The sequence below is a fragment of the Phoca vitulina genome, unplaced genomic scaffold (assembly GCF_004348235.1).
Source record: "Phoca vitulina isolate PV1807 unplaced genomic scaffold, GSC_HSeal_1.0 scaffold67, whole genome shotgun sequence".
NCBI lineage: Eukaryota > Metazoa > Chordata > Mammalia > Carnivora > Phocidae > Phoca > Phoca vitulina.
In genome coordinates this window covers 4,145,032-4,161,240 of record NW_022589770.1, presented here as the reverse complement: position 1 = coordinate 4,161,240, position 16,209 = coordinate 4,145,032, and the positions used below count along the sequence as shown (strand labels likewise).

General features: G+C 38.6%; 1 protein-coding gene across 2 annotated transcripts in view; it reads right to left on the bottom strand.

Moving 5' to 3' along the window:
* BNC2 (basonuclin 2) overlaps window positions 1-16,209 on the bottom strand; it is a 289,169-nt gene that overhangs the window by 136,710 nt on the left and 136,250 nt on the right. For both annotated transcript variants that reach the window (XM_032392417.1, XM_032392416.1), the window contains one exon: window positions 13,747-13,849. In XM_032392417.1, coding sequence (XP_032248308.1) covers window positions 13,747-13,849 — 103 coding nt within the window. The remainder of the gene's footprint in view (window positions 1-13,746; window positions 13,850-16,209) is intronic.

The following is a 16,209-nucleotide window of genomic DNA, read 5'->3' as shown; positions in this document are numbered from 1 at the left end:
AAAGCCATAGCACTTGGGGAAAACATTAATAAATGGCAATGATGACATATTAAAAACTTTTTAGTGAATCAAGAGAATCGATCATGAAGGCAGACAATGACTGTTATTAAAAGGATTCCTTATGACTTGAAGTAATATTTAGATCTGCACATTTTATTCACTAATTTTGGGGAAAAGAACTATATAATTGGGGGCAAATTAAGTACAAAATAACTCATGTTCCATTTTAAGTCACAACTTTCTAACTGTAACTGTCAAGGTTGAATTAATTAGGATACTTAATACCAAGGAGAAAGAAGGCGTGCTTCAAGAATTTTTTTTTTTTTTTTTAAGGAAAGAAGAAAAGGAATGATATATAGCTCCAAGAGTTGATCCCCAACCTGGTGATAAAAACTGTCAGCCCTTATGTGTGAAGGGTTTATTTTTTTCTTGAACAAATAATGTGTCAGTGTTTTTAAGTAAAACAAAACAAAAACCTACTGAGCCTTCATAAACCCCGATTACATTACTATACCTTATATACCTCATGTGAATGGTTCTTGATTTTTTTTTTTCTTGTCCCTTAATACATGAGGGATAAGTATATGAATACTCTTATGGTCCATTATGGATGTGATTCTAATCTGTAGTGAGGAAAAGGGGGACAAAAGTAGTTCCAATGAGGCCCCACTGTCCTATGGATTTTAATCATCCCTAGTTGACATTTAGCTTTGAGAGTATGTGGATATGCACACACAAACACCCACAATTAGTCCATGGCAGAATTTGAGCTCCACTTGAGACTATATAGTAATATTTCAAACTGATTGGCATTTCCCCCCTGTGGCCTTATGCATAATAAAGTCTTCTCAACAGACTTTGGAAATCATTAAAGTCTGACTGAGGCACACATAAAAGTAGACTGTCAACGCTTGGTTATTCAGAAGCTCACTCTTCTGGCTAGGAGATTAAACAAATCCTTGGTTTTATTTCTTCTCCTCCTTCTTCCTTACATGGCCCACTTTTGGGGGGGCATGTCTTTCCTCATTTATAGCAACTCCATCAGAAGGTGGTTAAGGGAAAAGAGAAAATTTGATCTGCAAACTTGACAGTAAATCTAGGAAGAGATCTGGTACTTGAATCTACTTGCTGCAACCAGGTCTGGGGGGTTATTGTTCCTACTGCTGCTGCCCTATCCAATCTCCAGTCGCCAAGGCTGGCTGAAAGTTGACCACATAAACCTTGCTTTATTTAATTTACAGATCAATGAATTAAATGTACACAGACTACAAAACACACCTTGTTTTAAAAGTAACTATTGAAATATGCTACTTGAACAGACCATGTAAGTCCTTCTATTAAAAAATGAACTTTTCTGTAAGCGAATAATTACCCTACTCCTAATTTATTAGCTTTAAGAGACGTCATTTTCTTGAAGTAGCATTCCACTAAGAATTTCACTAAGGAACACTGTAAATGCAAGGCATATTTATTTTTGATAGAACATATGCTTTAAACTCTATCACATGTAGTGAAGAAATATTTCAAAATGGAGAGAGAGCAGTAATACAAAAAGCCAGCATCTGGTAGGAAATACCTAAAAGAAAGGAATGATTATATTCCGTCTTCCTTTTTTTTCCCCCATAAATGTCACTTTGTGTCACAAGTATTTTTCCTTCCCTCTCCCAGTAAGTCAGCCTGAAATCTCATTCTAAATCTATAATCAATCTTTTTTTTTTTTTTTCTTTTTCTATTCTCTCACCATAATCCCTTAAAACTCTGGGCTATCACACACACTTTTGACACTGATGTGTGTTTTCTTCTGGATTGCTGGATTTGCTTAATGCATATATCAAGTATCAAACTGCTTTGCATCTGTCACTGGAGGGATAAAAGACCCTATATAAAGAATTGCTCATTAAAAAAGGGTTAAGAAGGCAGTCTTAGGAAAATTCTAAACTAACCAATTGTTAAGTGCATGAACAGAAAATATCAAGGACTAGAGCGATCCTTGCCGGTTTTTCCACTAACATGATCAATGTATGATTGAGCAGATGGGGAAACAAAGTTGCCATCCCATCCTAAAGTTACTAGTTGGCTATTTGACGTGTATGCATTATCAACAAGGCTAAATATCTTCCAGAGTTTGGGCCATTGGCAAAATGAAACTATTTTATAGCATCACCAATATTTAATAAGTGCAAACTTTCAGAAAAGAAGTCGAGGCTCCTGAAAAGATGTGAACAAAGAAACAGAGGGGAGATACTGGTTAGCTCTTTGAATTCTGGTTACCAACTTGATAATAATAATGACCCTAATTTCTAATGAGAAGAAAAATTCTATTAATTAATACCTACAGGCACAACCATAAAAATAAATCCAAATTTTAAAATGGAGCAACTTTTCGTTTAGTTTTTTTACTGTATTTAGAAACAGTACTAGAAAACACTTGCCAACTTCATTTAGTCTCTGACTGAGGCACACATATGTGATCTCCTAATTTACAGCTTGCACGTACAGATGTTCACACTTAGTAAAAGGGCTCCTTAATAGCTTTTTTTAATTAAAAGTGTGTTGATAATAGGTGTTTTAAACATATCCAAACAACACAGCTGAACTGACAAATGCCTGTCTTCATGCCTCACCATGCCTCACATTGTGGCAAGATTTTATAAGAGAGAAAAGATTATGATTCAGTCACATGTATATAGGATAAATGTTACTCCAAAAACCTCTAAATGAAATCTTTCATTAATTTTTCTCTCTATGATCTGTTTCCAAGTAGAAAATGTTAGATTGCTACTAGGTTTATGTAGCCAAAAGCAGAACCACACAGCCCTCGCTTGCTGCCTGCAATTTTTTTCCTTTGCAAAACTTTGAACCCCATCCAGCTTTGACACACTGCCTCTTCAGTTAATAACTATCAAGTTTCCCCTTGTCTCCTGTCTACTTTTCTTTGAGGCAATTGCGCACTCAGCACCCCGAGATAATAACACACATCTATAAGATAAAAGCAATGGCATTAATGTAATTGTCTGCCTCTCTCTCTTTAGCCTAATCTTTTTTTCCTTCAGTTTTGACTGCCTGTGTGACACCTGTTTTTGTCTCCTCTGATCCTACGACAGGTTTTCCGCTGACAAGGTTTTTGCCTGACAGAGATTCTGCAGACAAGAACATAATAAAATATGAAGAACTGCTTGTCAGAGTTTCTGCCAATGCTCACATGAAATAAAGGGAAAAAAATGACTTAAAAAAAATTTTTTTTTTATAAGGGGCCCTGTGATGGTCGCTTCTGGCCTGTCAGAGAAAAGACCTCCCTGGTCAATTTCTCCAAGCCAAACAGGTGTTTTCTTTTATGGCAGAAGTTGATTTGCTTTTTAATTTTTACTGATAGTGGAAAACATGAACGGCCCAAGAGGGGAGGGGGGAATTTCTATCCATCAGATGTTTGCAGGCAAAGGAATATTGAAGAACTACTAAATAAAAGTGGAAGATAGCTCACTCAAAACTGTACCTTCTAAATAAGACTAAAATGCCAACATCTGTTAATGATCAAACAAATTGAACTTCCCTAAAATTTACTTCCTGGCCAGTCAGGCTGCTTAAACCTCCTACCTGTCTTTCACCGGTTTTGTTGTCTGAAGACAGAAGAAAACAGCAAAGGCAAGAACAGAGAGGCTGGACAAGAGAATTGCAGAAGTGGGACTAAAGGCAAGCATCTGCAGCTGTGCTTACCACTTAGCATGGAAGAAGCTGCTGAAATGGAAATGGCAATTAGGAATCAGGGACTCTATCAGATACACTGAGGAGTTTCCGCAAATCTTTGTTCCCGTGCTCCCACGTAGGAGATGATGCAGCGGGTATCAGCACGCAGAGATGAAGTGCCCTTCCTGAGCTCCTGAGCTAGGGGAGGGATCAGTACTCCACAGAAACGACCCTCTGGTCTCAGTGAAGTGCGCTGAGCACGTTCAGAAGGGAACACTTAATTGCTCCTGGGGGCAAGGGGATCCCTCTTCCCTGAGGACAAGGGCAGAGGAAAGACTGGACATGATCGATAGGGCAGCAAGTGTGAAAGCTCGAAGGACTGGGAAAGAGCTGACAGTGATGAGTGAAGGGAGGGCAAGAGACTGGGTTTTGGCTTTTAGGATTCTCACACCAATTCTAACTACTCTACCAGTAAACCACTTTAACCTAAGCTTCAGTCCGCCAATTACACTATCTCATACTGAGGGCCTAGAACAGCTATGTCTAATAAGAAATACAATTCAACTCACATACTTTAATTTTTGTAGTCTCTTTTAAAAGGCAAAAAACAAACAACGAAACTAATTTTTAAGAATATATTTTATTGGGGCGCCTGGGTGGCTCAGTCATTAAGCATCTGCCTTCGGCTCAGGTCATGATCCCGGGGTCCTGGGATCGAGTCCCACATCGGGCTCCCTGCTCCGTGGGGAGCCTGCTTCTCCCTCTCCCACTCCCCCTGCTTGTGTTCCTGCTTTCGCTCTCTCTCTCTCTCTAATAAATAAATAAAATCTTAAAAATATATATATATTATTTAACTCAATACATCAAAAGTATTACCAATATGCAGATAATATAGCAATAATTCTTAATGTGATATTTTACATTTTTTTAAGATTACATTTCCAAATTCCAGTGTATGTATTTACAACAGATCTCAATTTGGACTAGCCACATTTAATTGCTCAAATCCGTAAGAGGGGTTTCCTGATTGGAGAGCTAGGTCTGGAGTTGCTTTTGGATTCCTTGGCCAACCGAATTTAAGGCCCAACAACACTGTCCTTTCATCTTGATGGGTTTGATCTTCCATCCGTAGCATCACTGCCTGACCATACAAGCAGGCTGGGAGGCCTAAGAGGCCAAAATGGGAATTATCCTTGTGCATCAAGGAACAGCTCCAGGGAGAGAGAGGGAGATCTTACCACAGGGCCCCTTCACAGATACTGCTTATGATTCTACCCAGTTGTGGTACTAACACCTTAAAATACTGTCTATACAGCGCTTTGGCTGTATGCTCACTAACTAATAACAGATGAATTCAAGAAGCTTTTGAAAAATTACAACCACCTACCCTCCCAGAGGGCAAAACCTGGTAAGGAATGGGATGCATAAACAACATTTTATGCCTCCCCAAATACGAGTCAGAATTTCTCTGAATTACCCTAGTTACCTCATCCCATGCTTTCACTCTTCAACAAAGGGTAGGGGGAGGGCAGGGCCCCTGCTCGGAAGAAGTCATCACCATGACACAGCAGGAAAAGGAAGATGGTTGAAGAGCATCAGCCTGATATCGCTGAGACATATTGGGTCCTTATGACCCAGCAGTATCTCCTGGTCTATCTGAATAGTGCATCCTGAGTGAAATGAGAGGAGCTGAGTGTTTCATTTATAACTCCTTCAATTTGTGTTCTGCTTAACCTGGTGAACTCCAGTTAATTAAGATGTTCCTATAAACAATTAAGCTTCCTGTAGGATCGTTAGCAAGATATAAAAATTTATGATGTAATAAAGTACAATGAAATGATAAAATGGTTAGCCCATCAAAGCACTTCACATGCAAGAATATAGGTGTGAAAATGGGCAAAAGCAGTATGAAATCTGACTAAAATTCATCTACTTCTGGTTTTTGGACTTTCAACAGATAAATATTCCTACAATCCATTTTAACTGGTCTACACTTCTCAAAATGTGACTTCAGGGAAGAAGTGTTTGACTTCTGTTCAAATAAGGGCTCAAATGACACTTTAGGGGAAATGGAAGGTATGGAACTGGACTAGATTTACTGGGGAAAGAAGCCCGTACCCCCTGTACCTTAAGTGAGGCTCTGGATATTATCATCAGTATTAAGTCCACTCTTCTCTTTAATCTTCCTCAAAACCTTGCTGTGATATTTAGGCATATTCCTGTTATTATTTGCATTTACAGATAAAAGAACTGAGGCTTATTAACTAGGGATCGAGATGGGATTTGACCACTGCCTGGTAAATCCAACTTTTAACCACTAAACTATGCTAAAACATGTCTGTCACACCCTCAAGGGTGAAGTTTTACTTCTGTAAGAGTTTAGAAATAACAACAACACTATTAAGTAGATTATCTTATTTAATCCTAGGAAGAACCCTACAAACTCAGTGCCATTATTATCCACATTTCATAGATGAGAAAACAGAGATTACGTAACTTGGCCGAGGTTCTCCACGGTAGGTTGGTACAGCCAGCACATGAACTTAAACGGAACCGCACTCTTACCTACTTCTCTATCATGCCTCCCATTTGTGTATCTGAAGCTTCCTCATACCTTGGAGCTCCAGCTCTATATGTTTCAATCTCAAGATCCTCCCTAGAAACTCCTTAGCAGTAGACTGGCACTGTATACTTTAGAAGCCAGAATTTACCAGACTCATCTTATGTTCCATCTGAGTAAGAAGCAGCTAGAAAAAAAAATGTGGGGAGCTAATAGGCAGAGAGCCCAGGACTTTGAAGGGGAGGCATTGTTTGTGCTGTGATTAAAAAAGAAAAATTTTAGGGAGTTCAAAGCACCATCCCAAAAGGTGGGCAGGCTAAGAAACAAATCAAAACAAGCAGCTCAGGGACACTATAAGAATATAGCTAATGCCATTAATCAGGCACTGAACCTTTGCATTTGTGAGGATGTCCTCCCTTTAAAGCTTATCAGCTGTGATCAGGGAGTAAAGGAAAGAAACAGAAGAGGGCACGGTGCCCTCAGGTCGAGTAAAGAAGGCTCCCATGCCAGGCAGGAAAATGGCCTTGTTTTTGCTCTTTAAAATAAAAATAAATGGAGAGATGTTCAAGGATTTTGTCCACGGAGAGACCAGGACTCAACTGCCTCACCAGAGCTAGGAGGCACCTATAAAGGTGGTTTCCCTAACTAAAAATGAATTTCACGGCTAGGCAAGCCAGGTTTCAGCATCACAATGTGGAACTAAGTCTACTTCTAGATAGATTCTTTTAAGCAGACACTACATTAGTTCCTACCTTTTCCAAACCAGTGTACCAGGGGAAGAGGACTATGGTGTTCCTACCCACATGCAAAGCCCTGGCAGCATGACTATCTACATCTTCCCAAAGATTCAAGTTCTCATTTGCAAAGCTGATATTTACTTCCCTGTGCTAAGGAATCAAGCTAGTATCTTTCTTACAATTTTCATCAGATCCTAAATACCCCCCCTGCAACAAGTCTCTCCCAAAGCAAAACTCACTCTTATTGGGACAATCTCCAGGTCAGTAAAAAGGAGGTCAGAGCTATCTTGTAGGTTAATATTTGGGAGGATTACCTTTCCTTTGTGAGAAGACACTCAGTTTTTTTTTTTTTTTAGATTGTATTTATTTATTTGAGACAGAGAGAGAGCGCATGAGCAGGAGAAGGGGCAGAGGGAGAGGGAGAAGCAGACTCCCCGCTGAGCAGGGAGCCCGATGTGGGACTCGATCCCAAGACCCTGAGATCACGACCTGAGCTGAAGCCAGATGCTTAACCGACTGAGCCACCCAGGCGCCCCAACACTCAGTTTTAATCACCCTCCTCTCTTACTCTTGAAAAATTTACAAATTATCATACACAAACTGTTGCTGAATTACTTAGAGTGAGCATAATGTCACAGAAATGTCATGCATTATTTATGATAAAAGACTTCTACTTGGGGTGTGAAGGGGAGAAAGGAGGAAGGAGAAGGAAAAGTTACTACTATAGTAGTTATTCGGGCTTTTGGACTTGAGTCGGAGAATATTACGGAGTTACCAGTTGGGAATAAACTACTTTCACAGATGTTTAGACAATTCATAAGAAGAGCACAGACTGGGACAAATAATAAAGACATGTGACTTTTCATGGGATAAAATGAAAAATTACTGCTTTTGATCCACTCTGTTTAAACCCTTATAAAGTACATCATACTGCCAACAAATTTGAGGAATTTCTAAACAGAATGCGGAGATCTTGTGATCTCTGACATAATCAAAGGTTTTTGATTATAAAATGTTCAGAACCAATGGCCCTGATTTAAGACTTAATTATGCAGATAAAGCCTCACTAGAATTTTCTTTTAGGTATATGCTTGCCAGTTTAGCAAACAAAAATACGGGCTCACTCTCACTCAGCTAAATTTGCAGATACACGGCTATCCTAAAAAAAGTACTGTTTACCTGAAATCCAAATTTAATGGGATGTCTTATATTTCTATTTGGGTGAGGGTCTCTATAAATATCCCTGTTCTCATAAGATGTATCAAGTAAAAAAGCTGAGAAGTCAAATTCAATGATGCTGAGAAAAAAAAGAAAAATTACTTCCAGTGAATTACAAAAAAGAAAGGTTTGAAATTAATGGATTATATGAATATTAAGTCTTACAGTACATTAAACCATAAAACTGGTTGGTGTATGACACTAAATTAACTTTATACTGCTCACCATTTCCTGTGGCACAGAACTAAGGAACTGAAGGATACCTGGCACAGTACTTTACATATGATGTATGTTTAATAAATATCTATTCATTGATGATCCAGATGATGTGGGCCAAGCCTGCTCATTTTACATTAAAAAAAAAAAGATCGGAATAGTTTGGATTCCAGCAGGAAAGCAGCTGGCTTGATGACCAAATAATTAAAGTAATAATGCAGGACTATCTTCTCCTTGAATGAACTGAGGTAGTAAAGAGAAATCACATTTATAGAACATAATAAAGGAAAGGTCTCGAAAATTCTGGTGCAACAAGCATGCTCACAGGCGGACCCGAGCCAAAGGAAGTAACACCAGTGTTAATTCAGGTTGCATGGAAGTGAATGAAAATGCTAGCATTCATGCAGCTTGTTGGAATGGTGGATCCTTTTGATTTAAATCAAAGTATTCTATAAAGAAAAGAATTTTACTGAGAAAGCTGCTGTGGGGTTCGTGAAGCCATGTAATATATTTTTTATTCATCAAGCCCCATCTCCTTGCCAAATGCTTACTAGATATACTAAGAAACAGATTTTTTTCTTAAAGGTAGTTTTAACAAATAGGGTTTGTTGGAAGTAAAATTCACTGACCTAGTAAAGGAAAAAAAATTCTACATACATCACGTTTCTAAAATCTGCCTATCTCTGTTCTCAAATACACAAATCAAATATACCCCATCATGAAAGAAAAAAATTTCCAGTTGTCTTGGATTATCACTAAATATTTCCTAAAATCATTTAGAATAGAGAGTACTTTTAAAAAAATTTTTTTACTACTTTATCTTAATGGTTTAGAAATAAAGTCTTCATCTAGACTAAGGTCATTACAACCAATTTGCAAATAATAAATAACAAAAATGATTTAGTACCATAGTTCTCAACCTTTACACCATGCTCCAGTTTCTTACAAAGGCAACAAAGTCCTATTAGTAACACTCCTCATTAGAAGCAAGCACTCTCCCCCCACCACCTGCACCCCACCTGAGCCCTCCCTATACACCTTACCCATTATTGGGCATATACTAGTGATACTTGCTATTCTCTCTCTCTCTCTTTTTTTAAGGTTTTATTTATTTATTTGAGAAAGAGCAGAGAGAAAGAGAGAGAGCACATGAGCAGTGGGGAAGGGCAGAAAGAGAGGGAGAAGCAGACTCCCTGCTGAGCCAGGAGCCCGATGTGGGACTGGATCCTAGTACCCTGAGATCATGACCAGAGCTGAAGGCAGAGGCTTAACTGACTGAGCCACCCAGGCACCCCCTTGCTATTTTCTAAGACTATGTAAAATCTTTGGCTGAAGCTTTAATTCTGTGAATGGTTGAATTACTACTATAGCATGGTGGGAAAGGGTCAAAATGCAACAAACTAAATTTCTACCAACATAAACATTTATGTCACCAGTAAAGAAGTCCATTGCTGCTCTTATCCTGGTATGTTATTTTGGCACTTTTGAACCAGGAAAAATTAAAACTTGTAGGAATTTTAATTTTTTTCAAGACTCAAGTCTATATTTTAGGCGAATGAAGGAAAAACAGAGAAAAGATAATGCAAACAGAAGAGGGAAAGAAATACAGTCATTAAATGAATTAGTCCTTTATCCAAGAACTCTGAACAGAAATTTACAAAATTAGAAAGTCTGGGTTATTACACACTGTAGGTAAGGAAATCCTATACCAAAAAAGCTTATTTTGAAATAAAGTTAAATTCAATAAAGCCCTGCTTTCTATTAATCAAAGTGAAAGAGCTAAAATTCATTAATGGGGAGAAAGAACAGGAAATCCTTTATTAATTCAGTGGGAAATACCTATTGGTAGTCAAGGAACTGTATTGGGTTTTCTCCCCCTCTTGACTCAATGGTGCTAAAGATTTCAAGGAAGTAATTTGTGAAAAGCACATGGCCCAGTGTGTAATTTCAAAACCTAGGTGTTATAGTATGATGAATTAATCACTCACTCTCTTTAATTTTTTAAAACATCTTTCTCAAGATTATTGTAAAGCAGCTAATGTCAACAATTTAAGCAGGTTGGAGAAGCAATCTGTAAGGCTATGGACGTGTGTGTGTGTGTGAGAGAGAGAGAGAGAGATATAATGACCCATGAAATCCAACATCTTACAAAGAAACTGAAGATGCCGCTATCAAAAGAGATACAGGAACATATTTATTCAAAAGAGGCCACCAAATTTCTAAACATTTTTCTTTTTATAGAGAACACTTGATTCTGACATTTGGTTATTTTTTTAGCAGCACATTTTATTATTATTATTATAATTATTATTATTATTATTATTATTTGAGATAGAGTGAGAGAGTTCACATGTGCGTACAGGAGTGGAGAGGGGAAGAAAAAGAGGAAGAGAGAGAATCCTAAATAGGCTCCATACCCAGGGCAGAGCCCCATGCAGGGCTGGATCTCACGACCCTGAGATCATGACCTGAGCTGAAATCAAAGAGTTGGACTCTTAACTGACTGAGCCACCCAGGTGCCTCACCAATATTATTGTTTTTTACAATATAATAACAGGTGGAGTATGTTTAGTGATACAATGAAATAATTCTATGAGATGTGTTCTCAGTAGTCTTACTGCTGTTCCATAGACATTCAGAGACGCACTAAAAAACCCAAGTCATTTCCTCCTTGTCCCACACATAGGACACCGTACCGTGTGAGGCAGCCAGGAAGACTGCTGTGTTTCACCTCTGAGCAGAAATAACTAGAGATATGATTTCAGGGTTTTCTGTGCAGGAGGAGAGAATGAAGCAACTAGTTGAAATGCCAAGGGCAAAAAGAGTGGGTGCTCTCACCCCACTGCCAACTCAAACGCTAGAAGCCAATCCCCGTCATATTTGTCCTAATGAATGGGGGAAGAGTGGGGTTTGTGCATCTGTGTGTACATATTTGGAGTTGTAGACTGATAAACCATTGAGGGGGAGAAGAGAGGTCAAGGTAATAACAGCAGTTAGAGAAAGTTAAGATTTGTGAATCTCCACAATTAATATCCCCAGAAACACAGGATTTCTAATGACACAGTAGGAAAAGCATAGGCTGATGTAACAGAAATACCTTATTCAAGTTTGGTGAAAAATCACATCCCTCAGAAAGTCTCAGAAACAACCATTGGCTAGGGATAATTTATTTTGTTCGAGAAAGAAAATATTTCTCCCCCTCTCCACCCGCCCGTTACACTACTAATGTAATATGCATGTGGAAGCTGGACAGGTTAAAACAAACTGGTGACACAGTAAACTTTTATACTCACAAGGCTACCACAGTAGATAGATGATGGTAACACTTTGGAAAAACATGAGAGCGAATGAATGAAAAGTCCTTTGTTTAACTGACTGACCCACTCATTGCTTATCCATTGTTCAGTTTCTTACTTTTAACATACCATTATTTATTTGAAGGGCTTCATGTACTTTACCTTTAATTCTCACGATAACCCTGCAAAGGAGGTATTATTCATCCTGTATTACAGATAAGAACCCTAGGCAGCAGAGATGCTGAACTCTATACCACTGAAGTTGCAGAGCCAGATCTGACCCATTACTGCCTCTGTGACTCCTGATGGGCTTGGGACGTAAGTTCTGGTACCTATTACCTAGCAAAGCCAACACTTACTCAGGGAAACAAGGATACTTAGGAAGTGTTATGGGCTGAATTGTGTCCCCCCGCCCCCAAAATGCATACCTTGAAGCCTTAACCCCTGGTACTTCAGAACGTGACTGTATTTGGAGATGGAGCCTTTAAAGAGGCTGATTAAGTTAAAATGAGACCACTAGAGAGGGCCCTAATCCAGTCTGCTTGGTGTCCTTAGAACAAGAAGAAATCTGGATGCACAGAGACGCCAGGGGTGTGTGCCCACTGAAAGACCATTTGAGGACTTAACAAGAGGGCAGCCATCTACAAGCCAGGAAAAGTCCTCAGAATGAAACCACCCTGATGGTGGACTTCCAGCCTCTGGAACTGAGAGAAAATAAACTTCTGATTTAAGCCACCCAGTCGTGGTATTTTGTTATGGCAGCCCTAGGAAATGAATATAGGAAGAGAGAAGAAATCACCGCATGCAGTAACGCACATACACTGCCAAAGGAACCGCAGCTCATCTGTTGTTCAAAACCGGACTGAGTTGTTGCAGATTTTGGCCTTGTTAATGAAACAGGAGAGTTCCATCCCTGGAGGCACCGAAGGATCGTGGCCCTGCCTGCCAGGCACACCCCTTCCAGGATATTCCCCTCCTACCACCCTATCTACCTCTTCTCTCTCACACACAGAAACATGGCTGAGATGTCCCCACAACGCCAACACACACACCCTAACAAGCAAGGTACATGATGAATTAAAAGCGTTTCAAGGCATGGCCCTGTGTTGTTACCTCAGATCTTGTTAGAATAACATGACATTTATAAAAATACAACCCACTGGATATTTGGCACAGCTTGGGAATGAAGAATATGTCCACTAAAGAGCCATATACCCCAGGCTGTCAAAAAAATCTCAAGCCAAGATTTCTTTTATAAACATTACCTATCTTTTAAAATTCTACATTCTAGGAAGTAAAGAAAATGTCTGCTTATTTTCTAAGTCTCTTTTTGCCTAAATATAAAAACCATAAGCCATACATAAGAAGATATTAACTGCTTAGTAGTCAAGGCACACCGGCGGGACAGCTCTGTGCATCCGGCAAAAAGCCGCAACACTTGCAGCCGTGGCCCTGGGTCACCCTCACCCCCAACACACACCTACGCAGAGCTCCCACTCTAACACTGGCCACCTCCAATCCTGATGCACACTGAAAGGACGTATTTACAGATTATTTTTTCAGATACCAGCCAAATAATGTTCCCGTTCACTCTCTCACCCACCTTGGACCATACAAAATTTAACATCTGGGAGGATAAATGCAGCCTCAAATGCATATGACAAGGGCGAGCAGTCATCGACGAATTCTCCTCAAGCAAAGAGGGTTTGCCAGCTTCGCTCTGAGGTCCGGGCCCTGAAAGGCCAACTGTGGTATGTTTGAGTTTCCATCAGGCCTGGTGCTTGCTGGCCGCTGCTATGTTCAGTCAGAACCCCACGGCCCAACTGTCCTATAAACATCGCACCCTTCTGCTAAGAGCTGCTCTGCTCGCCTAGCCTTGCTCCTTGGAGCCGAGGATACGCTGGAGCCTGAATGTTAACTAACACTTGGAGCACAGCTGACCCATCTCTTCTCCAGGGCAGCGACTGCTCGGAAAAAATACGCACATTCACATGAACCTAACAAGAACAGGAAGAAAAGTCCAGATTTTCCTCACCATGTGCCACCCAGCCATGTTTACACTGATCGCAAGTCCTCAGGTTAATCTTCCCTGGCTGAAAACATTCACACGTGCAGTTTACCAGTGTGCAACGGATGGCCTGAAAAATAAAGGAGGAAAAAAAAGGATCAGCATCTGTTCAAAGGTACTGTGTTTCTTCACCATTTTAATAAATAACATCCACTTCCATTTTTAAAGGCTTTATGTTGGTAGGGGCCTGGAGAGTTTTAAAAATAAATTTGGATGAAAATCTCTTACAAAAAAATGTAAGAAAACAAAGCTCATTCACTAACAGAATGTTTTGTGTCGTTCATATTTAACCTTTAAATTAGAAACGTAGACCAAGCAGAATAAGAATAAAGGATTACATATTCTACAAGATGCTTGATTTGTAACGCTAGGGATCCCAAACAGAAAAAAAATATTGCTGCTACTATATATTCCCATTTAAGTTTATCCAGTTGGCAATAGCACAGAAAAATACATTCTAATACAATAACGCTCAGGTGAAATGTTGGTGAAAGTAAAACATGACATACAGATATTATTATTAGAATATTACTTTTCTTCTGCTGAGTTTCACTTAAATGCTTTGCTAATCTATCAGATACACTTTGAAAGACACTCTTGTCGGCCCAATAAAATCTAGCATAGTTCTGGTATTATTTATCTACTTCCCAATTCCTTGTTTTTTCCCTTTTGACGTATTAATTTCATTTTCATTCCTATTTTGAAAAATACAAAACAACCTTCCTTTTACCTTTTTTTTTTTTTTTTAAAGTATGCTCCATACCCAGTGTGGAGCCCAAAGTGGGGCTTGAACTCACAACCTTGAGATCAAGACCTGAACTGAAATCAAGAATCGAAGGAGGCTTAACCAACTGAGCCACCCAGGTGCCCTCTTTTCTTTTACATTAATGGTGATGTTAAGAAAATAAGTTTAAATTTGTTTTTAGATTAGAATAGGAAAAGCCATTTGTGTAAACATCTTATATCTATAACAACCCAAATATATCTTAGAAAACTGGAAAACACTCAAAAATCTTTCATTTCTTTACAGGTACTTTAAAAAATCATCTCACTGGTTTATATTACAAAGTGAATCCACAGAAAATTAGCATAAATGAAGTGTAACTTTTTATGGATAAAAACCTATGCTTAAAACTTGCTAAAGCTGACCTATGCTCCTAGACTACAGTTAATAAATTTATCTCATACATTTAGTTCTAATTTGCATGGAAATTCTGAAGACAGAAGGGATTTAGTCTGATCATTCACAGATTAACAATCTACGGTAACTACCTAAACTGCCAGGAAAAGATCTCTCTACAGCTTTAGATGCAATCAATGCTTACTGATTTGGGGTGCTGGGGGGTAGGGGGGTTGTTGGAGGAGAGGCATGGAACTACCTGAAATTACAGTTCTATAACTGAAAGCTATGCTCACTTACACAACTTCCAGATGCTCATATTCCTGGAACCATTTGGATTTTTATATAAACTGTCTCACTTTTAACAGACAGTATTTTAGATATTGTTAACACAGTTGGGCCAAATTATATTTACAGAGAATAAGACTGGACGGAGTTTTCACTGGTCCCTATGCTTTGGATCAGGCAACTTTGAAGTATTTCTCTTTTCATTAATGAACATTAATCTATAGGTCCCAGTTCGGTTTGCAATGAGAGTCCTCACTATAGACTCCTTTCTTAGTTCACCTCCACCTCTAATTTGCTGCTCCATTACCACTAGGGAAACATGCAATTGTATAATCTGCCTGATATTTCAGGGTCTGTCTTCCAATGTCAACAGTCCAATTACATATTAGCCAGACTGTAAAACTTTGCTGTATGCAATGGTGACTGGAAGAATGAGTAATAAGAATAGGGATACTAAAGGAAGAAATGCTGACTAAGCAAGAATAATATATGCATTTGTAGGTTACAGGGGGAAATATTTCTCCTGAAATTTCTTATTTCCACTTCAATAGTTTACTGACCAAGCAATATATCAGAACATAACAGGTTAGAAACAGCTTATTTAAATATCATGTTCATTAGTTAATGAACTCACAATTTGATTGTAATATGGTCAAAAAACCCAAACCCAAACAAAACAGTTTAGAGGGCAGTGTTTCTACTAAAAACAAGGTACTTTACAAACTATCTAATTATAAATTCAGATACGGCAACTACATTGACATTAAAATATTCATGTAATCTGAATTGTAATAATACAAGCTTTCATAACTCCCCCCCAAAAAAATCACCTCTGCTTTACCAAAATTTAAAAATTCCCAATATAAAGATATGATTTCTCAAGGACTATATGTTAACTCCAGCACAACAGACATACATATTTTCAGTCATTAATTTGATAACATTCAGTTATTTTACAAAAATAGCCTAATTTTACATTGTGTTTAAAGCACACTTTTCTCAGTTTTAATTATAGCTATATT